We start from the raw sequence: 25,538 nt of genomic DNA on the forward strand, positions 1-25,538 counted from the left end.
ACAGAGACTCTGGGGATGGCAAGGAGGTGCCTTGATCACCGGCTCCCTGACCTCCAACATGATTGGAACTAGTTTTATTGATCTCACATACCACAGCTGGTTGGACAGGAGGATGGTACAGAGGATGGTACAGTGCTGGTGGAAAGCTATGGCTGGCAACAACACCTGACTCCGTACTTCTGGACGCTGCCACAGATCAAGCAGTACCAGGACCTCAGGTGAATTTCATTTTCATTGCATTGTATTGTATGAGGTTATCCTTCTTACTCAGTTTACTCTACTTAAGTTTCTTACAACCACATAAATTCGTCCTTTAACTTGTCATGGTCTCAACTCACTGGGTCTGGATCATGGGATCATTGTCATGGTATAAATCTTGGTCTTGGCATGACCCTGAATATTAACTTAGTCTTTGGTTTATAAACCATAGGCAATCCAATTTGAAGGAGAAGACAATATTCACTGACAACCCAGTTGACTACTCTTGAATGTCCAATGCAGGCATTTGTTTTCTCTCAATTAAGTACCTAGCAAAAAATAATATGTTTCTTTTTCACCACTTTGATTGAAAATAATCAGTAAGGCACTTAATTGTTACCCAGAAATGATTTGATATTGAGATAAAAATGGCTACATTGGGCATCAAAATGATCACTACTGTGCATGGTTCTCCCTTTATTGCAACTTTTTCACTATGTTGTTTCGATATTGACAAATTTAGTGGGGTGGTAAGGAATTCAGGTAAATATTTCAAATATGCAACACAAACTAAGTGTGAGTAGTATTTATGTCTACCTGACATATGATGGAAGATGTGTGTGCTGATTTTGTAGGGGAAAAATAGGGGAAAAATAGGATAAAAATGTGCATCACTTCTGTAGAATGGCCCATATCTACTGAAATAAAATAATCTTCGATCAATATTGTATAGTAATAGGCCTCCCATGTGGCGCAGCAGTCTAAGGCACTGCAGTGCTTGCTTGAAGCATCACTACAGATCCGGGTTTGATCCCGGGCGGTGTCACAGCCAGCCGCGACCGGGAGACCCATGAGGCGACACACAAGTGGCCCGAGTCTGTACGGGAGTTGCAGCAAGACTGTAACTACCAATTGGATATGACAAAATTGGGGAGAAAAAGCGGTAAAAAGTAATAAAAAAAAAAATTATATAAAAATGTATATATTGCATAGTAATACAAACACAAAACAGTTACCTACGCCTCGGCAGAAAAATGCCTTCTCTCAGGGTTTCCCAAACTCGATTCTCGGGACCCAAAGGGATGCACATTTGTTTTAGGCCCTAGCACTACACAGCTGATTCAAATATTCAACTGATTATCAAGCGTTGCCCTATCTTCTATTGTGTCACTAGGCAGGGAGTCTTGGCATAAATTTTATATAACTATGGGTTAACTGTGAGAAAGCCCACATTCACACTCTTGGTAAATCGTCCGTCTGATGACTCAGCTAAAAAAAAATAAGCTTCTTCAACTAAATTACCCTCTTTATCCCTGGCAGTCTCGGTGGTTCTCTGACAGATTTACAGGGGCTTAACACATCATTTCCTGTTGACCTTTTCCCTCTCTATGAGGATGAACAACCCATTCAGAACTGCAGAAGCATCCCGTAGCCCTTTACACTCACAGCCCATCATCTTGTACACAGGTTAAAAATGGCAGATTTGGTCATTGAAATGTGCCTCAATTGGAACACAGTGACATACTATATCTATGATGTCAGAGCTCAGTCTGTCCACTTTACAGGGCTGTATGGGTTTCAACTGAGCCATTCTAAATGTTTGTACCAAGCGCAACAAAAAGATGCCCCCATCCCCATTGTTGCTATCTGAGTGAGGGCAATGCAGTAAATCGAGAGGAGTTGATGTGTTCTGAAAGATGAGACGTTAAGGATTATAATAAATACCGCTTTGATGTCATGCAAGCAAACCAAACACCGTTGAGTACAAATGTGCATTTCACATTTCAAAATGAACTCATTTAATTTATAGTATAAACATTTATGATCGCTATGAATGATGTACAGTCAATAGAATGACATGCGTCATACCCTGGGTTGTCCTGAACAGAATGAGCCATATTGTGAAGAAAGTTAGTCGCGGAACACGCACTTGAAAGCCCTCATGACTCCGTTAAGTACTTTGTGAAAGCCTAACACTGTAAGATCTGTAAAATACCATAAAAAAATATTGTATTCTATAATTTAGCTAGTCATGTTGGCAATAGTTGAAATTATGCCCACCTGACCCAGATTAAGATTTATAATGGAATGTTTTTGCATTGAGTAAACAACAACAGCAATTGTGTTATGGTGGGGATACAGAGCTGTGTTCCCTACAAAAAAAACTACAATGTGCTTGTTTCAGTTCCTCAACAGCAAAGCTAGTAGAGCAAAAAAAAAAGCCCCTTATATTTTAAGGTTCTTTCTTTCCTCGAGTCATAAAAGTGCATTAAAATTACGTAGGAACTGTGCCATTTGGAGAGATGTGTAGCCACTTGGAGAAACCAGTTAGTCCTCTCACTCAAACCCTTGTAATAGTTTTTTTCTTATGTTGCAACTACCCCACAATTTCAAGGAATATTCTTATTATATTACTGAATGTATCCAGAGTATTTTCAGATTTTGTTATTGAAAAATGCTTCAATAAGTACAGTGTAAAATGCACATTAAATCAACAGTGTATTCTTTGGTCTAATAATTTCCCCATAATCTCCAAAGTGCATTTTCTATTTATTCTGTTAGAAACATTTAAATGTTGCCTTATCCATATATGCCAATTTCCATGAGTGTAAAGGGTTAATGTAATGTAATCCTTCAGTCAATCACAGTGGACTGACTCTAAGGTAAAGATCAATGTATACTGAGGTATCACATCTGGGAGATGTGTCTACGCAGATTTCTCAAAAACTTATGTTATTAAAAAAAAGTTATTATGATTGTAGTAACAGCTTTATAAATAATATTGATTAATATATGCCATTTAGCTGACACTTTTATCCAAAGTGACTTACAGTTATGCGTGAATATATTTTTTGTATGAGTGGCCCCAGCGGGAATCGAACACACAATCCTGAAGTTGCAAGCGCCATGCTCTACCAATTAAGACACAGAGGAACACATCTAAACTTTAGAAGCTTTCAGTTGAGGGCAAAAGTTGAGAGTAGTAGATGAGAAAAAGTATTTTGAGCATAATGAAGGATACTATGCCACTGATGCAATAGGAAAGGAAGCCCATTGGGTTAATACATCTGGGTTGTGTTCAGTAGGGCACACTGTCACACAACACTTTGCATTAAAAACAAACAAAAAAAGCAGTGTTCTTATTGGAAAAGTTCAGGCACCTCCCCATTTTACTCTGTTTCATAACATTTTGTCCCTAATGAATGCATTGCAGATTTCAGCAGACAGATGTTTATATGCGAGAGTTCGAACCGTAGGTTATATGAGTTCAGTATTGTGAAGATATGCAGGGTCATGACTTCAAGTCAGAGGAATGCACCATTCTATTGTGTCCTCAGGGTCTAGCGCTGGCTTTGACAACGTCACGACTGGCCTTAACCCAGTTTCATTCATGACTTGGGGTCAGGCTGTAAAAACCATTTGACTGGAACTTGAACACGATAATCTGACAGACAAAAACACTGAGACCTGGAAGGGCCTCTGTTTTCAATGCATGGTCCTCTTGCTACCAAGAAAAACCTGTTTGTCCAACCGGAGGCAGACAAACAGAGACAAACAGACAGGCCCCATTTCCCAGCCTTCTCTCCATCACTCATAGAGGGGAGAGAGAGAACAAGAGACACTGGGAGAGAAAGAGCAAGAGAGAGAGAGAGCGAGAGTGAGCGACTAAAAGAGGGAGCAAGAGAAAGAGATCGAGACTGGGAGGGAGAAAACAACAGAGATAGACATTCGAAAGAAAGAAAGGAGATTTAGGTTGTGAGGAACAGGAAACTCATGGTGGAAAGGTTGTTGAGTCAGATGCAGATGACGCTCCACACATGGCCCATACTGTCTGAGACACAGGTCACATGCACATGACGGGTGTAATGTTACACAAACGTTTGTGCAACACCTGCGGCCAGACAGTCACATTCATGCCACTCTCGGGAGCATGTGGATAGGATAGTTAGGCTAGATACATCGGCCATATAGGTGCATGTCTCTGCTACCTCTTTGGTAGCCTCTACCAAAGAGGTAGCAGAGACATGCACCTATATGGCCGATGTATCTAGCCTAACTATCCTATCCACATCCTCACAAATTGTAATAAAATTGTAATCAATGCTTTTCATTTGCAATCACGACGGAAGAAAAACCGAAGGACGGACAATTTCTTGATTTCATTGATAACCACATTCAGGCAAGTCCAGGGGAAGAAACAAAACAACATTCCAGAATCCTGGTATTCCGAAAGGAAACAAATGATATTGGTGAATAAGAGCTCTGTTGGACTGGTCTGGTCACCTACTTCCACTGTTTATGTAGGGTGAAGTTACCCCAATACGCAGATCTTGGGTCAATTTAGCGTTTCCCCAGATTTGGATTGGGGAGGGGAAGCTGATCTTAAAATGTACCGCGGAGCATATCCCACAGTCAGGTCTGTAGAATTCATAGGGCTTTGGCTGCCAATACTGTGCCATAGTGCCAACTCTGGCCTAGATAGTTAAACATTACGACACCGTACTACGTTCAACACCGCTCCAATCAGTCAATGGTGGTGCAGAAATCTTCGTGAGACCACTTGTCTGTGTTGGAGTTCGAGTAGTCTCCTGTTTTTCTTCAATCTTCCACTCTCAGATCATTTATATCGCATGGGCTTGCATAGCGATATCCAGTCGGAACACATTATCTTTGCAAGGACACACCAGCTAACTTGTTACACACTTGTTTATTCTCAGGTGTTTGAAAAAGAGTGAATCCCCTAAAAGTTGCAATCAATATTTCCCAGTTTGGGCAGAGAATGACACACCTTTTGATGACAAAGAGTCTTTAGTCAAGATGGTACCATTTTGCTGTCTCTCTCTCGCCTCCCCCTCTCTCTCCCTTGTTTTTCTCTCTGCTCTTTTCACTGTTGCATAAGTCACATGTCAGTTTAACTGTAATATCACACAGCAGCCAGCCAGGCTCCGGCAATGCATGCATTAGGCCAGACAGCAATTTGCACAGATCACATGCATCGGGGAATGGTTGTTTAATGTAAACAGTTGGTATTCAAGGCACAGCAAGCCATAATGTGTTTCTGCCACACAACCAGGAGAGTTGCTGAAAGTGTAATCTGACAAATTAATTGTTTATCACTTCGCCCCCATCTCCTGGGATGAGGTGGGAGGGGAGGAGGGAGAGGGAGTATGGATGGAGATAGACTTTTACAAGGGGAATACAAAAGCACATGACACCTCATGCATGGCTGTGTCATCGGAAAAGAGGACAAAAAAGCCTTGACACCTGACTTGTCTGTGAAACAGTCAACACACACACCTTATGGCAACAACTCCAGACCTAACCTCCCCTTGATGGAATGCCATGTCAGATAGGGCTGTGACGATACCAGTGCTGCAATATTTTTTTCATGGCAAAAATGAAAACACGAAGCAGACCTAACTCTTTGGTCCTTCAAAACCAGGAAAATAAATAACTGACTCTGGATGAGAACATAATGAAGTGTGTTTCCGACATTAGGGGCTGTTTTCCTAAAGAAGTTAAATACACTTCGTGTTTTGTTTCCTTGTCGCGATACTGATATCGTCCCGGCCCTAATGTCAGAACAAAGAAAAAATTAGCAAATCACCAACTTTACTGAATTACCACAATTACCTAGGTATATTATAGTGTTACCCACAGATGACCTATTTCAATCAGAACTGTCAACATGATGCACCATACGGACTGTAAACACAAATCATCAACTAATTGGGGCATGTGTTATTTGAAAATTGCAACAGCAGGTACCAAGGGATATCCCACGGATTGTCCTCATAAACTCATGACGAACATACATTGAACAGATGATGAAGGTCACTGCCAAAGGTAATGGGATGTCTCCAGGTGCGATCCCCCATCTCCCTCACACAACAACCCCTCCAATACACTATGACCATCCTTATCCATCTTTACAAGAAAGGGTCTATATTTGGCAGATACATTTGAGAGACTTCAGATGATCTATGCTATATGTGAGGCAGAGGGCTAGAGCGCTTTGCTCCTATACTGCTCGCTGCCTACAAACCCCTTTTTGTGTGACTGGAATAGTACAGGACAAAGAAAGGGGTGATGTTATGCTTCTGATTGGCTACCGTGTTTAAATGCCACCTTGTGGCAGTATCAGTGCACTTGCAGCCTTTCACTCGAGCAAGAGAAGCTTTGCTTTGCTGAGACTTGGGGAGAGAAAAACATTCACACACCCCTCTCTTTGCTCCTCTCCAAGCGATGGACATATGCCACACAGAGGATGCCAGTACTGCTCTGGGACACAGTAGGGATTGTCTTACAGGTTTGAGGGTTGTTGTTGCTGCTGTGCGCAGTGAGTCAGTACACAGTGGAACAAAGACAAGAGAAAGGGTGCATGAGAGTGACTGCTGTAGCCTACAGTGTGAAGAAGAGCTGATTGGAAGCTAGGTTTTGAGGCTGTGGGAACCAGGTGAATAGTCATGATAGCAGGGTTGGTTTTAGTCTGCAAAGGAGATCTACTCTTTTGAACTGGATTTTCCTGCAAATGACTATAGGTTAGTTTTGAGACTATTTTTCCAGTTGATAGTGATGTATCCTAAATAGGTAGACAAAGGTAGAAATATGCAATATACTCCTTTGTATATTTGGGTATTATTCTACACACTTTCTATTATTTTAATGAGCTCCACCACTAAAAAAGTACAGCACAGCAGAGCTCAGTAGAGTAGAGTACAGCACAGTAAGGTTCAGTACAGGAAGGTCAAGTAAAGTATAGTTCATTACAGTACATTATAGTATACTCAACTCTACTGTACTGATCTCCACTCTATTCTACACTACAGTACTGTACTGAAGTATATTCTACTTTTCTTTACAGTACAGTACTGAACTATACTTTTCTGTAATGTGCTGTACTGCGCTCTGCTCTACTCTACTGTACTTTACTGTTGGAATCAAGGCCAGGGCGGACTGACCAAATTTCAACAACTTTTCAAAATATATGGATATCCGGTGTTGGTCGGTGCTCAGTGGGTGAGGATGCTGCTTACAGTAAATGGAAAGAGAGGGATCTCATGGGTAGGTGCTTACCTCCTAACTGTTCTACATTTGCACACACTGTACATAGATTTTTCTATTTTTATTTTCTATTGTGCTATTGACTGTACGTTTGTTTATGTGTAACTCTGTGTTGTTGTTTTTGTCACACTGCTTTGCTTTATCTTGGCCAGGTCGCAGTTGTAAATGAGAACTTGTTCTCAACTGGCCTACCTGGTTAAATAAAGGTGAAACAAAAAAAATAAAAAGGTGTTAGTAAGAGCTGGGAGAGATGGCATTAATTAGAGAGAGGGGCTGTCTAGACTGTTCACACTCTTGCTTTGACCATCAGATGACAGAAAGAGAAAGAAAACAGTTATCAGCTGAACATGACAGTACTATGCCAGTGGAAAGGAGATGGCCCAACTATGGCTTGTGACTTCTATGATTTCCCATTGTAGCTAGCAATTTTTCTGAAATTTTGTTACCGATTTTAATCACTTAATAATTAATAAACAAAGTCGATATTAGTAAAAACACTAGAACTGATTGATAGGTCTACCTTTACTTCTGTGAACTTTCATTATCCTCCCTCCTCATGAGGGAGATAAATGAGACAAATGAGACAATATCTTCAAGATATGTATTGATGTATTTCTAATATCTTTTAAAATTTGTTGTGGTATTTTTTTTTACAAGACTCCTTTTCCATCTGTCTGACAAGAATTCAAAACCGTTTGTTATTTGTATTTGTTGGGATGGAAAACAGTTGAAAAATGTATATTTGCCTTAATTTCTCAAAAATACAGACTCAGCTTTCATTTGACACCCAATTTGTCATGCGCTTGTGAACTTTACATGTTGGTGCTCATGGGTCCTTTTACATGGAAATGGCCCTATAGGCATATTGTCTGGAGACACACTCTTTACTCATAAATGTAAGCATGATAAATTACACGTACAAAAAAAACATGATAAACATGTTTAGTTGATAGGCCTATAATAAAGATGACGTATGACAGATTGTGTGTACATGAAAAACATGACATTGCAACATCAGAAAATGTATCAACATCCACTTACCTGTGCAAAATAAAGATTGAGCAGACACAGAGTGAAAAATTGGAGGCATACTGGAAAACAGTACAACAGCCAGTAAGGCAAAGGCTGCAACTGGTTTGCTTGGACAACGTTCTTGAAGTAGAATGAAAATAATGTAGTCCTTAGCGCTGACCACAGCAAGCAGAGAAAAAGAAAGACACTCTGGTAGCTGAAGCGCTTGTGTCCATAACGCAAAATGAGCCAAAGTTGCAAGTAAACGAACACAAAAAGTAGCGAATATAGGATGGTATAAACAATGGTGAGTCCGAGCTCCACAGATGGAGGAACCGCAGCTCGAATCGGTTCATCACTTGAGTCCGTTACAGACGTGAAAACACTTAAACTGACCTGGTTTTCTTTCAACAACATAGCGAACGGATAAGCGTAACAACAACGACTTAAATAAGCATATCTAATGTTTTATTCTAATATAGTAGAAGATCCAGTTTTTGATGTATTTCCCACGAATTTTGTATAATTTATTTTTTGATGTCCACTCAAAAACAAATGCACGAGCTTAATAATACTACACTAACTAACTAACCAACCACCTACCGACATAAATCCGAGGGTTAACGACAGAACGGATGACTTAACAGCTATAGGTATAAAACAGACAAACAAGAAAACCCTCCAGTCTCTGCAAAGCAGCTCATCTGTGCAAAAAAACAACTCAGGAAAAAAAGGGGACGTGAAGTAGGGAGAGATCAGCTGAGTGAAGCTGCAGTTTAGATCCCGCCTACTGACCAATAAGCTGCAGCCTTGAACTAGCTCTCTTCCAACGCCATCTTGGCTCCCTTTCCATCACACATTGTGTTGAAATCAATGAAATGCCTCGCTTTAGAACCACAATGGTGTCCTTTTCAGTCCGTATCGCCTTGCAGAGTTTTCTCTCCACCCACTATTTCAACATTGGTCAGTATGGTACCCAACCTCCAGAATCCTTCTTTGTGATTGGCTTGCAATGATGTCAGCTCTGAAGGCGCAGGCCCCTTAATTTTCGATTGGCTGTCAACTGCTTTTAAAAATCCATCACTCTGATTGGTTAGTTAGGTGGGACACAGGAAGATGAAACAGCAAAAATGTTCTAGCATCCCTCTTTCATTTGGGTAGTTTAGCTACATAATTGAAGTGGGAAAAAAAAACTGCTCGTTACCAGGTCGTGTAAGTTGTGTAAAAGCTAGTTATAGAAAATGCTTCTGCAATGTATTAAGAGTGCCCATATCGTGGTCATGGAATTTAAATGGCCCTTGTCTGGCTACTTTAGCTAGGTAACGTTAGCTGAATAACGTAGCCAACGCGTTATGCCATAACAGACCTAGCCAGCTTGCATCGTCGAATGTAACTTATTCCATTCATTTCTACTAGATTTTGTCGGTTCAATTGAACTGTTAGGTTCGATCCTTCATCGACCATGGCATGGTTCATATGTGTCATCATACTTTTGCTCTGCTCAAAAAGTGAACAATGCACCACTGGAAATGCCTCAAAACTCATTGAGCACACAGCTGCCCATTTTTTCGAGAAAATGCAATCAGGAAAGATGTATTTTATATACTTTGGAAAACAAGGTAAGTGACATTAACAGGTGAGCAAAAATATGAGCCCCCCCAAGAAGCCCTGTAGACTTGCTGGTGGACATATTGCACCGAATACTCTAACAATTGCAGTTCACGACCCTTGCTCAGGTAGGGACATTAATCTCCCCAAAGTGTCTGGAAGGCCCTGGTTCAAGACTTGCAAGGGGTGTTGCACTAGCACCATTTGCTAAATTGGTGTCAGGAGTTGAATGGAACCCTTGAGGCCCTCGATAGTGCAACACACTTGCACTTGCGTGTCTCAAACCAGGGTCTCTCAGCCTGCAGGCAAACTCGCTAGCCACTGCTCTAATAGGGTTAACTCACTCTGAGATTGTAATGAGCCTACCTAGGTATGGGTTAATAAAATACTAAATTGTATTGTAATGACCCTAGTTAATAATGGGGATTATATCCTAATTGGGGTTGTGGCTATTGGTTAGGGCATTTGTCATTGGGTTCACTGCTCGCTAGTTACCTCGTGCTATTTCCTTGTTTCATTACAGTATGTTTGCCTTTTTGCAGTGCAGTTGAATAATGTATTTCACACAATTGTTTACTATTAACGTTGGTGCCTTCTAACCCCATAGACTATAATTCAATTTATTTTTCTTTTTAATTACAAGTCAATCCAACTATAGGTCTCTTCATTGAACAGCTGGAGAAGTCTGCAGATGTTCTAGAAGATTACGGTATTTCAGTTGCTAAGGTAACCAACACAAATCTTTATCCCTTGATTTACTCCAAGCACCACTGGCTTTTGCTGAGTCAATGTTGCACAAGGAGAAATTAGATATTGTTGGGAACCTTGGGAGGTTGTAGCGGTATTTAGATATATTTTCATATCTGTCTTATAAAGTTTTATTTTGACATCACTGGAGTACTGGATTGTTTGAGAACACAGCATGTTGTTGATTCTACTTGCAAATTGGAGCAACTTTTGTTCATTCCACAAGTAAGACAAATCCTCACTGGCTTATTGTTACTATAAGAAATGGTATGGGTTTTTGAAAGGACTGTATTGTTGTCGGCTGTAGTATGCATTGCTGGCTGCCAAAGGCCTCCTGTTAGAGAGACCCGGACTTCAGGTATTCTCTTTGTCCACTTTTTGATAAACTTTGCACTACAAGTTCACTTATGTGAAGAGCAAAGTAAACAAACATCTGTTTAGAATGAATTGTTTTCATTGTCTATGCTTGTTTGCAGGTAAATTGTACTAATGAACACATAGCAAAGTACTGCACTGGAGAGAAACTGATGAAAAAAGTTTATTTGTTCAGGTGTGTATTGTATATCCATTGTGGATCTTAAGGAGCTTGATTCAATATTGTGCTAACAGTACATGCATATTACACCTAATACAATGTAATTTTAGAATGCATCTTATGGTTTAAGATGAACAGATGTTTCTCACAAAAATGAACATAACTATTATATTATTTGTCTTGCAGGGGTGGCAATGTCCTGAAGAGTTTCGACACAGACACCGTCTTCGATGTGAACGCCATAGTGGCTCACGTTCTCTTGTGAGTAAAGAGTTTGTTAACATTTCCCCTAAACACTGATACAGGGTTAGATATTGTATAACCTCTGTAGTGGTTGAAGGGGCAATCAGCAGTTGCGTGCTACATCCATTTTTTTGACATTTGTAAACATTTATGATACAGCATGTACCCATTTGATTCTTATATTCTTGAAGAATATGACTTATTTATTATATATTTATATATTTATGACTTATTTATGACTTAAATGCCTCATGAGCTTAGTTTAACTGTCGTATCCATACGACTCAAAATAAGCTTCTATTCCAATGTTTGTAAACAAAGTAAATCAAATTTAAAAATGCTGTATAGCTTCAAAATATGGTTAAAACAATAATTGTCATATCATGACTAGGAATTTCAGTGACTACATTTCTCCAGACCCATCCCTCAGCTTTTTACTGAAAAAGTGACGGGGATAACGCTTTGTTTCAACTGCAGGTTGGCCCTTTAAGGGTAGGGTAATCTGATCCTAGATCTGTGGTTAGGGGCGACTTCTACCTTGAGCTGGGAGTACAGTAGCTGACCTAGGGGTCAATCGATGTATAACTCTCACCTTTGGAACTCTTGCAACTCAGTCAGTCGGTGCCTGCCGAGTCAGTGTCTTTGTAGATGGTGTCTCCAATTAACAAATAATGCAGACAACTGATGGGTTATTTGAGCTAATCCATACTTTGAGCTTGGCTTTAGGCAGTTTCTCGCTTCAGCAGAAGCGCTGTAGCCTCACTGTTAGGAAGAGGCTTTGACAGACCCGGGGTGGCAGGTAAACTAGTGGTTAGAGTGTTGGGCCAGTAACCAAAAGGTTGTTAGATGGAATCCCTGAGCTGACAAGTTAAAAATCTTGTAGTTCTGCCCCTGAACAAGGCAGTAAACCCGAAGTTTAATAAATAAAATTAGTGTATCAAGAAATGACCGGTCACTTTAAAGGGTGACTGCACTTCTGTATTTGGCCTTGTTTTAGATTTGGTTCATTAACCAAAGGCAACCCAAATTTACCAAACACATTATGATTGGGTCATCTGAATTGATGTTTACTTCTGTGCTGACAGCTGTGGGCAGGATTGAAACAAACCCAACCTTCATTTACGTTGTGATGCAGTCACGACCACAATTCTCACAACTGTTTTGGACGAGACTGACTTTATGACCAATATTAACCTATTTACACTTTGTAGTAAATTTTGACAGTATAAGGCCTCCCGGGTGGCGCAGTGGTTAATTTAAACCTCTTAGAGCCATGTGAGACGCTAGCGTCCCACCTAGTCAACAGGAAATGGAAGTGCGCAATGCCAAATGCTAATAGTATTCGATAAAACTCAAACTTTCATTAAAACACACATGCAGGGTACTGAATTAAAGCTACACTCGTTGTGAATCTAGCCAACATGTCAGATTTTTAAAATGCTTTTCGGCGAAAGCATGAGAAGCTATTATCTGATAGCATGCAACACCCTGAAATACCTGAAGGGGACGTAAACAAAATAATTAGCGTAGCTGGCGCTACACAAAACGCAGAAATAAAATATAAAACATTCATTACCTTTGACAAGCTTCTTTGTTGGCACTCCTATATGTCCCATAAACATCACAATTGGGTATTTTTTTCTGATTAAATCCGTCCATGTATACCCAAAATGTCCATTGATATAGCCCGTCTGATCCATGGAAAAGCACCATTCCAAAACGCAATGTCATTTTTTTAAATTAAAAAAGTTGCCTATAAACTTTGACAAAACACTTCAAACTACTTTTGTAACCCAACTTTAGGTATTTGTAAACATTAATAATCGATCAAATTGATCACGGGGCGATCTGTATTCAATAGCAGCTACTCTTGAAATCATCGTCCATTGTCTCTCTCCCATAAGCCTCTACCTGTATACAGGATGACAGGAAGGGCCTATTTCTCATTCCACCAAGGATTAAATCCCATGAAATTGACAGTACTGGTGACATCGTGTGGAAGCTGTAGGAACTGTCATTTATAAACTGCCATTTATTTTCTCTTGCCATAGACAATTCAGAGACTGGCGGATGAATACTTTTTTTTTTTGTGACCAGGTTTTTCTTGGGATTTCGCTTGCTGTTCATGTTCTGTTATAGTCACAGACATGATTTAACCAGTTTTAGAAACTTCAGTGTTTTCTATCCACACATACTAATCATATGCATATACTATATTCCTGGCATGAGTAGCAGGACTTTGAAATTTTGCGCGATTTTTAACAAAATGTTGAAAAAATAGTCCCGAGCTCTAAGAGGTTTTAAGGGCGCTGTACTGCAGCGCCAGCTGTGCCATCAGAGACTCTGGGTTCGCGTCCAGGCTCTGTCGTAACCGGCCGCGACCGGGAGGTCCATGGGGCGATGCACAATTGGCCTAGCGTCGTCCGGGTTAGGGAGGGCTTGGTCGGTAGGGATGTCTTTGTCTCATCGCGCACCAGCGACTCCTGTGGCGGGCCGGGCGCAGTGCGCGCTAGCCAAGTTTGCCAGGTGCACGGTGTTTCCTCCGGCACATCGGTGCGGCTGGCTTCCGGGTTGGATGCGCGCTGTGTTAAGAAGCAGTGCGGCTAGGTTGGGTTGTGTATCGGAGGACGCATGACTTTCAACCTTGGTCTCTCCCGAGCCCGTACGGGAGTTGTAGCGATGAGACAAGATAGTAGCTACTACAACAATTGGATACCACGAAATTGGGGAGAAAAAGGGGTAAAAAAATAAATAAAAATTTGACAGTATAATAAATGCTTCTGACTCATAGGCTGTTTTTTATATATATATATATATATATGAGGCCCATTATATTATAAGTTGGTTTTTAGGGCCAGTTGCTCTTTAATTCAACATGTACGATATAGAGTACATTGACAAATGACATACCATTTTTCATTTGTGTGTACATAATGAATAGATACTCCCACACACTTTGCTTGCAGAGCCTCTATTATTGATTGTGCTATTTTGTGACGTAAAGTCAATAAATAATACCCTTTGAAAGCACTGTATGAAAGGACTTTTTAAAATTAATTTGAACTATTGTAGAGTTGAGTAAATCTTGAATACTGTTGCACAATGGAACATGAACATGTACGAATGCATTTCACTCAGTTGTCTACCGTAACCTGCTTAGGCGAGGGAATTAATTTATTGAATGGCCATATATATGTAATGGTATGTATGTGACCTGTCCCTCCCTCAGCACTGTGCTTTTTGACGAGGTGAGGTACGTCCATACAATTGCTGAGCTACAGTCAGTGGAGAGGGCAGCTAAAGGCAAGGCTGATATTGTGCTAGGCCATGTCCAGGTCTTGGGCTTACCAGGTAAGGTCCAGTCTCCCACACTACCTTTAAAATGTTAATAATAAGGAAGGAAACCACAAGAGGTGCATCTCAATTAGTCTGAGGTTTCCTCATCTCAGAGGGCATATTGCTTTCACCCAGCCTGGGTTTTTAGATTTAAGAGAAATCCATTTGACTATTGACTTGTTGCCAAGGATGAAAGTAGTTTTCATATCATACATGTCTTTATATCCAAAGCTATAGAAAATTATTTTGCTATTCAACCCCTTGGTTCCATTTTAGTACAGCCTAACACTTTGTACCAACTTCTGAGTTTTGTCATTCGGTGTAACCTTCACGTCCTTGTCATTCTATCCAGAGCACAGAGCGTTGATGGAGACAGCATTTGTGTACGGAGTCAAGTACCAGTTTGTGCTGACCACAGGAGGCCCAGTGCTGACGAACATGGGGTCAGTGTTCTTCCATCCATAGCCCCCTCGGGAACCCCAGGGAGAGGCCATCTCTCCCCAGTCACAAGATAAAGCTGGGTTGTGTTCAGTAGGGTACAGCGTGGCAAAACAATTTTCAAAGGAAAATAGGTTTGTGCAGTAGACCGTGTATTATTTGGAAAAGTGTTTTTATGAATGGGAATATTTTTAAGTGAACACCTGCAGTCAACTCTTGCAGTTTTTTAAAATATATTTTTTCATTATGACGCTCACCGGTAATTCCCAGTCACGTGGTGTTTGTTTACAAGCACACAATGACGAGACCTGAGTCACTTACTGTCCGTTTATACTATACAAGCGTCACTCCTCCTATTGTGGGTGCTAGGTAGTTCTACTTAAACTCAGCAAAAAAGAAACGTCCTCTCACTGTCAACTGTGTTTATTTTCAGCAAACTGCACGTGTAAATATTTGTATGAACATAACGAGATTCAACAACTGAGACAAACCGAACAAGTAACATAGACATGTGACTAACAGAAATGGAATAATATGTCCTTGAACAAAGGGGGGGCTCAAAATAAAAAATAAGTCAGTATCTGGTGTGGCCACCAGCTGCATTAAGTACTGCACTCCTCCTCATGGACTGCACCAGATTTGCCAGTTCTTGCATTGAGATGTTACCCCACTCTTCCACCAAGTCACCTGCAAGTTCCCGGATGCTTCTGGGGGGGAATGTCCCTAGCCCTCACCCTCTGATCCAACAGGTCCCAGATGTGCTCAATGGGATTGAGATCTGGACTCTTCACTGGCCATGGCAGAACACTGACATTCCTGTCTTGCAGGAAATCACACACAGAACAAGCAGTATGCCTGGTGGCATTGTCATGCTGGAGGGTCATGTCAGGATGAGCCTGCAGGAAGGGTACCACATGAGGGAGGAGGATGTCTTCCCTGTAACGCACAGCGTTGATTGCCAGCAATGACAACAAGCTCAGTCCGATGATGCCATGACACACCGCCCCAGACCATGACGGACCCTCCACCTCCAAATCGATCCCGCTCCAGAGTACAGGCCTCGGTGTAACGCTCATTCCTTTGTTGATAAATGCAAATCCGACCATCATCCCTGGTGAGAAAAAAACAACTTGTCAGTGGAGAGCACTTTTTGCCAGTCCTGTCTGGTCCAGCGACGGTGGGTTTGTGCCCATAGGTGACGTTGTTGCCGGTGATGTCTGGTGAGGACCTGCCTCACAGCAGGCCTACAAGCCCTCTGTCCATAATCGGGTGAGAGAGGCTGGGCTATCTGAGCACTGATGGAGGGATTGTACATTCCTGGTGTAACTCTGGCAGTTGTTGTTACCATCCTGTACCTGCCCTGCAGGTGTGAAGTTCGAATGTATTGATCCTGTGTAGGTGTTGTTACACGTGGTCTGCCACTGTGAGGACAATCAGCTGTCCGTCCTGTCTCCCTGTAGCGCTGTCTTCGACGTCTCGCAGTACAGACATGGCAATTTATTGCCCTGGCCACATCTGCAGTCCTCATGCCTCCTTGCAGCATGCCAAAGGCACATTCACGCAGATGTATTTAGCTAAAGAATCCCCATACTGGGCACGTGGGAGACCGGGGTTCAATTCCCCGACAGGGAGGAAGGAGTAGGCTGTCCTTGTAAGTAAGAATTTGTTCTTACTAGACTTAAATGGGGCGGCAGGGTAGCCTAGTGGTTAGAGCGTTGGACTAGTTACTGGAAGGTTGCAAGTTCAAATCCCCGAGCTGACAAGGTACAAATCTGTCGTTCTGCCCCTGAACAGGCAGTTAACCCACTATTCCTAGGCCGTCATTGAAAATAAGAATTTGTTCTTTAACTGACTTGCCTAGTTAAATAAAGGTAAAAAATAAAGGTTACACTAAGACCATAACATTTTTACTGTATAATTGTAGTCTAATCAATACCCAAAAAGAGATTCAGTGAAAAATCTAATTGATCTACGTTGTTTTAGTTTGAACGTGCAGACTGGCACTAAGAACAGAACAGGGGGAATGTTTAGTCAGCGCCATTATTAGTGCAATGTCCCTTAAAGTGTTGCACGGAACTCAAACCAACTGTACGCATGCGCCATCGTGCATAACTGTATCATAACTGTATTTTGTCCCCCCACAACAAACGAGATCGCAACACAAATGTTAAAATATCAAAACAAACTCTGAACCAATTATATTAATTTGGGGACAGGTCGAAAAGCATTAAACATTTATGGCAAGCGAGCTAGCTTGCACTTGCTAGCTAAATTGTCCTATTTAGCTAGCTTCTATTGCTAGCTAGTTTATATCCCAGGACAAATATTGAGTTGATATTTTACCTGAAATGCACAAGGTCCTCTACTCCACCAATTAATCCACACATAAAACGGTCAACCGAACCGTTTCTAGTCATCTCTCCTCCTTCCAGGCTTTTTCTTCTCTTGACTTTATATTGCGATTGGCAACTTTCATAAATTAGGTAACCGCCACTGACCTATTTTGTCTTTCAGTCACCCATGTGGGTATAACCAATGAGGAGGCACGTGGGTACCTGCTTCTATAACCCTATGAGGAAATGGGAGAGGCAGTAATTGCAGTGCGATCTGCGTCAGAAATAGAACTAACTTCTATTTGAACTCTTCAACGCAGATGCTTGTTGGCTCGCGCAAGCAGTGTGGGTGCAATAATTGAATAATATAGATTTCAAAATGTATTTTGTGATGCGAGCGGTGTAGTCAACCTGTTACTCTGTGCTACCCGGGGTGGGGGTCCACTCCTCCCTTCCCTGTGGGCTAGGTCGGTCTTCTGTGCGCAGCTCTGCTGCTCGTCCCGTGTCCCCTGCCCTCGTGCCTCGAACCTTGCGCGCTTTCAGTGGATACAGTTGGAGAACTGCAAGGCAATCCCATTGTGCCCCACTCGGGATCCATAACCAATATATATTGTCCTGCTAATAACAGGGTTATTAATATATCTGTGAGAATATCCAATGGGCTTTTATAATAATCGCTTTGTTTAAAAAAATTACAATATTTTAGAGTTTTCATTTTCAAATAACGTAAATTGAGTGAGGATAAAGTTAAGGCTGGCACGGGTATGCACAGGTTGCACGGTATGCAGTGTCTTAGAACGTTGCGCCACTCAGACACTGTTACAATGTGACTGGTCGGGAGTGGGTTTAAGAGTGAAATAACCTTAGTAACAACAATTTTAGTACCGGTAAGTAATTCTGAAATTGTGCACAATTATCAGTCGCCCATTCATTGTCAGACACAGTAAGAGCACTGATTATACTTTTCGGTCCAACTCCCCCTTGCGCTGGTCTGGAGCAATGAAGTGGTGACGCAGGGTAAAGTACTAAACCACAAATTACCTCTAAATCCCGCAGCATAATTGCAAAACTTTTAGTGGAGCAACCATTGTATATAGTTACAGTCTATAATTCACAACTGTTTGCCAACTAGATATCTTGTAACTACAAGGGTTGACTGTCTGAAATCTGCTAAATGCTCTGCTGTTGAGCATTTGGTTTGCTGACTTAGTAGTTACATTATTTAGCTGGTTAGCTTCTTTCAAAATCAAGCTTTGCTTAGTAACAGCGGAGAACCCACTCATGGGTCAAGAGCCTTGCTTTTATGAGTAGTGTTTTTTTGTTACTTGTATGACTTGATGAGCTGGGATGTCTAACCTGCAAATACACTGCTCAAAAAAATAAAGGGAATGCTAAAATAACACATCCTAGATCTGAATAAATGAAATATTCTTATGAAATACTTTTTTCTTTACATAGTTGAATGTGCTGACAACAAAATCACACAAATTATCAATGGAAATCAAATTGATCAACCCATGTAGGTCTGGATTTGGAGTCACACTGAAAATTGAAGTGGAAAACCACACTACAGGCTGATCCAACTTTGATGTAATGTCCTTAAAACAAAATGAGGCTCAGTAGTGTGTGTGGCCTCCACGTGCCTGTATGACCTCCCTACAACACCTGGGCATGCTCCTGATGAGGTGGCGGATGGTCTCCTGAGGGATCTCCTCCCAGACCTGGACTAAATAATCCGCCAACTCCTGGACAGTCTGTGGTGTTGGTGGATGGAGTGAGACATAATGTCCCAGATGTGCTCAATTGGATTCAGGTCTGGGGAACGGGCGGGCCAGTCCATAGCATCAATGCCTTCCTCTTGCAGGAACTGCTGACACACTACAGCCACATGAGGTCTAGCATTGTCTTGCATTAGGAAGAACCCAACCGCACCAGCATATGGTCTCACAAGGGGTCTGAGGATCTCATCTCGATACCTAATGGCAGTCAGGCTACCTCTGGCGAGCACATGGAGGGCTGTGCGGCCCCCCAAAGAAATGCCACCCCACACCATGACTGACCCACCGCCAAACCGGTCATGCTGGAGGATGTTGCAGGCAGCAGAATGTTCTCCACGGCGTCTCCAGGCTGTCACGTCTGTCACGTGCTCAGTGTGAACCTGCTTTCATCTGTGAAGAGCACAGGGCGCCAGTGGCGAATTTGCCAATATTGGTGTTCTCTGGCAAATGAAAAACGTCCTGCACGATGTTTGGCTGTAAGCACAACCCCCACCTGTGGACGTCAGGCCCTCATACCATCCTCATGGAGTCTGTTTCTGACCGTTTGAGCAGACACATGCACATTTGTGGCCTGCTGGAGGTCATTTTGCAGGGCTCCTTGCACAAAGGCAGAGGTAGCGGTCCTGCTGCTGGGTTGTTGCCCTCCTACGGCCTCCTCCATGTCTCCTGATGTACTGGCCTGTCTCCTGGTAGCGCCTCCATGCTCTGGACACTACGCTGACAGACACAGCAAACCTTCTTGCCACAGCTCGCATTGATGTGCCATCCTGGATGAGCTGCACTACCTGAGCCACTTGTGTGGGTTGTAGACTCCGTCTCATGCTACCACTAGAGTGAAAGCACCGCCAGCATTCAAAATTGACCAAAACATCAGCCAGGAAGCATAGGAACTGAGAAGTGGTCTGTGGTCCCCACCTGCAGAACCACTCCTTTATTGGGGGTGTCTTGCTAATTGCCAATAATTTCCACCTGTTGTCTATTCCATTTGCACAACAGCATGTGACATTTATTGTCAATCAGTGTTGCTTCCTAAGTGGACAGTTTGATTTCACAGAAGTGTGATTGACTTGGAGTTACATTGTGTTGTTTAAGTGTTCCCTTTATTTTTTTTGAGCAGTGTAGTTTCAGACTGAATAAGATGCTCGCAATGCGCTCAGTAGCATTTAGCTATGGACATTTACGTATACTTGTTAGCATTGCTAACCTTCAGATTACAGAGCCTCAGTGGGGTTTGAAAATAGTGCCCCTTGTGTTCAGTGTCTGTATTACCAAATATCCTGGGATGGAACAAGGTCGGTATGAAAATCTAGATACCACCCAAGTCTAACGAAAAAGAGAAATATTGGTCAAATACAGGATGTACATCCCCTTTCACTCTTGTTTCAAACAGTTTTCTCTCTACTGAACATGACCGTGATGATACGGTGTATAAAATAATATGCTATTGAAATATCATTCCCTCTTCTGTATGAAATGTGAAAGTCAGATGTCTAGTCCTGGATGATATACGTAGATGCCCGTTTGGTATGCATGGAATGTATAACCAAATGGGTCTGCACCATGACAAGGTAACTAGAATCCTCTTTATATATATCTATAGCTTAGACTTTTGCTGAACTCCCAAATGACCCCTAGACATTTTGTGTATATCTGAAAGTTTGGATACCTGAGACTTTGATAGCCTAAATATACTTATTCCAATATTGCTTACACTTATCTTTCTTTCAGATCACACAAAAAAGAACAATTTACAATTTGGCATATTATGATTATTGGTGTCATCTTCCTCTTGTGCTACATTGCAGGGTGGATGATATTTCATCTCTGACAGCAGGTCTATGGTTCCTGCACTGTAAGGGTGCATCCCAATCCCAGCACTCAGACCCCTGTCCACACACGGCCCTAAGGAGAGCCCTCACCACCCTCCACATCTACACCTTCCTCCAGCTGATGGAAGCCCCACTGGTGGTGAGAAGCCAGGTTGCCCAGTCTCAAATCAGTCTCCACTCCCTTGCTGGTGGTTGATTTCAGACAGAGTGAATACTGGAGCCACCCTCCTTCTGGCAGTCCCTGCCACAGTGTCTGCGTCCATTGTCAACAATATATTCACTTCAAAGACAACTTCAACATTCAAAACAAGAAAATAAAACAGCCTTCTTGGAAAGACAACAGTTTGATTAGCGATTCTTAGGCTACAGGCAGAATACATATATCCCTTGTTGGTGGAACTCTAGTGATTTTTCTCCATCTTTTTGTTGTTATTGTTCATGTCTGTGATTAAAAAAGTTTATACAATTTCTCTCCCTATCAGAGTGAGGCCTCAGTGGAGCCCTCAGAGGTGAACATGGTCCACAGCCACCTCCAGGTGCCCCTGCTCTTCCTCTTCTCTCAGCCCCACACGGTGGCCCTTGACCGGGTCACTGCCCAAACTCTAGCCTGGAGGCTGAGAGGCCAGGTGGGCCTGGTGCTCATCCACAGGTCAGTACCAGCGAAGGGCCATGACAACACTGGCTCATCCTACCTTTTGTTGGGATGTGTTAATTTGTTATGAAATGGAAGAAAACAGTCTGAAATTGAGTTAAACAGGTTGGTAGTAGGGGTACTATCTGTGTGTGTCTTATAAGAAATGCTTGTTTTTGTGTTCTTTTGTATGTTTTACATTTTAGTAATTTAGCAGACTCGCTTATCTAGTGCGACGTCATTCCCTTTTTAAACGGGGGATTTTGAAACGTTTTGCTTCAGTGTTACCTAATTTAACATTACCCTGGTTATAGTCATCATGGGTTGGTAGTTCCTACCTATTGCAATATGGCTTGGTCCATGATCTTTAGCACCCTCTATGCACTCATAAAGATCTGAAAGGATTTGTAGAGTGAGCAATATGGTAGTAGTTCTGATGAGCTTGGCACTGGACCCCCACCCTGTATTGTGTGTACCTATTCAATCCTTTCAGATGTACTTGACATGACCATTGAATTAACATGTAATCTATTCCAACAACACAAGCTAAGAGTAAATTGACTATTCTTTCTGATCTGTGGCAGAGAGAGTCCTGATGTAAAAATCCCACTGGAATACAATGCTGCTTACAGACTACCAGGAGAGGTGAGACCCTTTTTATTATTTTGCAAGTTACATAAATTGCTTTATAGAAAGCAATCCATTTCTCCCAACAAAATATTATTTGTGATGGCTATACCACCATGCTTAGTTACAGTGAGCTCCAAAAGTATTGGGACAGTGACACTTTTTGTTGTTTTGGCTCTGTACTCCATCCAGCATTTTGGAATTAAATGATACAATGACAATGAGGTAGAAGTGCAGACTGTCCGCTTTAATTTGAGGGGATTTTCATCATATCGGGTGAACCGTTTTAGAAATTCCAGCACTTTTTATACATAGTCTACCCCATTTCATGGGACCAAATTCACTTATGTGAATTATGTGAACACAAAAAGTGTTGTATTTGGTCCCATATTCCTAGCATGCAATGACTACATCAAGGTTGTGACTCTACAAACTTGTTGGATGCACTTACTGTGTGTTTTGGTTGTTTTTCAGATTATTTTGTGCCCAGTAGAAATTAATGGTAAATTGTGTTGTCATTGGATTCACTTTTGTTGTAAATAAGAATAGAATGTTTCTAAACACTGCTTCATTAATGTGGATGCTCCCATGATTACGGATAATCCTGAATGAATTGTGAATAATGATGAGTGCGAAAGCTATGGACGCACAAATATCATTCCCCCCAAAAATGCTAACCTCTCCTGTTATTGTAATGGTGAGATGTCTTGGAGGTATGATATTTGTGCGTCTAATTTTCTTACCCATCGTTATTCACTATTCATTCAGGGTTCTGTAATCAATTTAGCATCCACATTCATGTAGTGTTTAGAAATGTATTCTATTCTTATTTAAAATAAGTGACTCAAATTGCACAATACATTATTTACAGGGCCCTCCACTAATTGGCACCCAGCAAAACGGGCTCTGAAAAAAAGTCTATTGTTTATCCTCTTGGTCTTTTATTCAAAATATTCACACAAATCTAACTTTTTTTTAAGTAAAATAATTGAAAGAAAATTGTTATCATAAACAAATATGTGCGCCCCAATTATTGGCACCCCTTCATTTAATACTTTGTGCTACCTCATTTTGCCAAGAACAGCTATGAAACTTCTCTTAAATGCGTTGAGGTTGGAGAACACATGGCAAGGGATCTGAGACCATTCCTCCATACAGAATCTCTTCAGATCTGAGGTCTATGCTTGTGGAGTCTCTTCAGCTCATCCCACAGGTTTACTATGGAGTTTAGGTCAGGGGACTCAGATGGCCATGGCAAAACCTTGATTCTATCGTCAGTGAACTGTTTTTGAGGTGTGCTTTGGATCATTGTCCTGCTGGAAGATCCAACCACGACCCAGTTTAAGCTTCCTAGCAGAGGCTGTCAGGTTTTATTTTAATATCTGCTGGTACTTGGAGTCCATGACACCATGTGTCCTAACAAGTTCAGTTTGTTTGATGACCGCAAAGGCTTTTTTGTGGCAACCCTCCCAAACAACTTGTGGTTATGTAGGTGGCATCTGATTGTAGTTTTGGAGATATTCTGACCACAAGACCCAACTAAGGTCTGCAATTCTCCAGCTGTGATACTTTGGAGATTTTTGGGCCACTGTCCTTGTCCTGCAAAAAAAAAATATATATATATATATAATAATATATAGAGTTGGGTCTTGTGGTCAGAATATCTCCAAAACTACAATCAGATGCCAAAACAAGGACTTCTTCTTCTTTTTATTTATATATATAAAAAGAAGTACACTAGGCATTTAGAATTAAATGTGCAGTGCTCTGCGTACCTTCAAAAGCATTCAGCAACCATCATTTATTTGAGAAATACTTTCTATCATTTGTCGCAAAGAAAGTTTGACAAAAAATAAAAATCCACCCGTCGAATGGATAAAAATGTTGTCGAGCTTTAGAAAATGTCTGCTATCTGCCGTTTCCATTCCACATGTCGAAATGTTTATGACAAATGCTTTTGACAAATTAATCTCCGTCCATGAAAACCTGCCTACTCTCCCAATACTTTTGGCGCTCACTGTATGTGGTATAAAGAAGTCCTGTTTATTACCATTGTAGTGTACAATCAAAATGTCCTCATTTTCAACAGAAGTATATTGATTGGTGTTTGTCTTTCAAGGAGAAATTCTTTCCACAGCTCAAAAGTTACATACACACACTTAGACACTAACAAAATGCTGTGTTTGTCAGGGTTCAGAGGTCAAGTACCTGATTCTGAACAATCTAGAGGAGGTTATCGACCTGTTCAGAGATGAGAGCACTCCGGAGGAGGAAGAGGACGATGATAATTGGGCCACTCTTGGTAAGAAGGGGTCTTGTTGTAGATATATTATTTCCTTTTCCTTGTTTCTGGTCAACATCATTAATAAATTGTACATGTATTGTAATGCCAACAAGAAACCAGATCACAGAATTGAAATGGTGACACTAAACATTTTTAAATTTCACTTTCATTTCTCTGCGCTCTACAATTTTTCATTAACCCTAAACACTTTTCGTTATATTAAATTAGAAGGGGCATTGTAGAAATGTGTCTAGCCCCTCCCTAGGCAGGTGTGTAGATAGAAGTGGGTTGTTTAGGAGTGTGCATTAAATTAAATGTTTATAGCACTCTGCTCCCACTGTACAATTGGTTGACTGCTTCTTTGTCACTAGATGTGCTTGATGATGAGGTGGCGGAGTCTGTGTACAGAGACAGGGGCCAGAGTCTGGACATGGATGCTGTCACAGAACTCACTGCTGACACGTTCCACAGCACAGTGGCAGAGAGTGACTACACGGTGGTGCTGTTTTACGTGAAATGTGAGCATGTTGCTTTTATATCGTTCTGTATGAGGTTTTAATGTGTAATCTGTTATTTTATTTATCACCTGTGGCCACAGGATGAAATGAGGCTAGAATTAAAATGTGTGTGCGCGTGCACGCACATTTAACGACACTTAAAATATGATTTATTTGTATTATAAAATGGACAACTTAAACTATGGAATCTGACGTGTAAATGTGGCCAGGATATTTGTCGATGTTTAAAAAAGGCCTATCTTGGTGGCCAACTTGATTCTTACACGTACTACTAAAGTTAAAGCATTGGATTGGTTTAAACCAGGGGTGTAAAAATAATTTAAAGTATTACTTAAGTTGTTTTTTGGGGTTCTGTAC

General features: G+C 41.4%; 2 protein-coding genes across 11 annotated transcripts in view; one reads left to right on the top strand and one right to left on the bottom strand.

Moving 5' to 3' along the window:
* Positions 1-9,164, bottom strand: part of gpr137c (G protein-coupled receptor 137c) — a 35,040-nt gene extending 25,876 nt beyond the window's left edge. The window contains exon 1 of one of the 3 annotated variants that reach the window (XM_021573687.3): positions 8,305-9,164. In XM_021573687.3, the coding sequence (XP_021429362.2) occupies positions 8,305-8,691 (387 nt within the window). In that variant the 5' untranslated portion in view covers positions 8,692-9,164. The remainder of the gene's footprint in view (positions 1-8,304) is intronic. The other 2 variants (XM_090210793.1, XM_090210792.1) reach the window with 2 other exon arrangements.
* A 189-nt stretch (positions 9,165-9,353) lies between these two features.
* txndc16 (thioredoxin domain containing 16) overlaps positions 9,354-25,538 on the top strand; it is a 49,567-nt gene continuing 33,382 nt past the window's right edge. For 4 of the 8 annotated variants that reach the window (XR_016488892.1, XM_021573689.3, XM_021573690.3 and 1 more), the window contains exons 1-11: positions 9,357-9,893; positions 10,526-10,608; positions 11,106-11,179; positions 11,351-11,425; positions 14,637-14,758; positions 15,096-15,186; positions 21,098-21,260; positions 21,604-21,770; positions 22,337-22,397; positions 24,570-24,681; positions 25,035-25,181. Coding sequence is in view for 7 of the 8 variants with exons in the window: in XM_021573689.3 (XP_021429364.2) it covers positions 9,737-9,893; positions 10,526-10,608; positions 11,106-11,179; positions 11,351-11,425; positions 14,637-14,758; positions 15,096-15,186; positions 21,098-21,260; positions 21,604-21,770; positions 22,337-22,397; positions 24,570-24,681; positions 25,035-25,181 (1,252 nt within the window). In the remaining variant the exon portion in view is untranslated. Of the gene's footprint in view, positions 9,894-10,525; positions 10,609-11,105; positions 11,180-11,350; positions 11,426-14,636; positions 14,759-15,095; positions 15,187-21,097; positions 21,261-21,603; positions 21,771-22,336; positions 22,398-24,569; positions 24,682-25,034; positions 25,182-25,538 lie in introns of all 8 variants that reach the window. The other 4 variants (XM_036954476.2, XM_090210789.1, XM_090210790.1 and 1 more) reach the window with 2 other exon arrangements.

The sequence above is a fragment of the Oncorhynchus mykiss genome, chromosome 19, assembly GCF_057628025.1.
Source record: "Oncorhynchus mykiss isolate SJ-2025 chromosome 19, ASM5762802v1, whole genome shotgun sequence".
Lineage (NCBI taxonomy): Eukaryota > Metazoa > Chordata > Actinopteri > Salmoniformes > Salmonidae > Oncorhynchus > Oncorhynchus mykiss.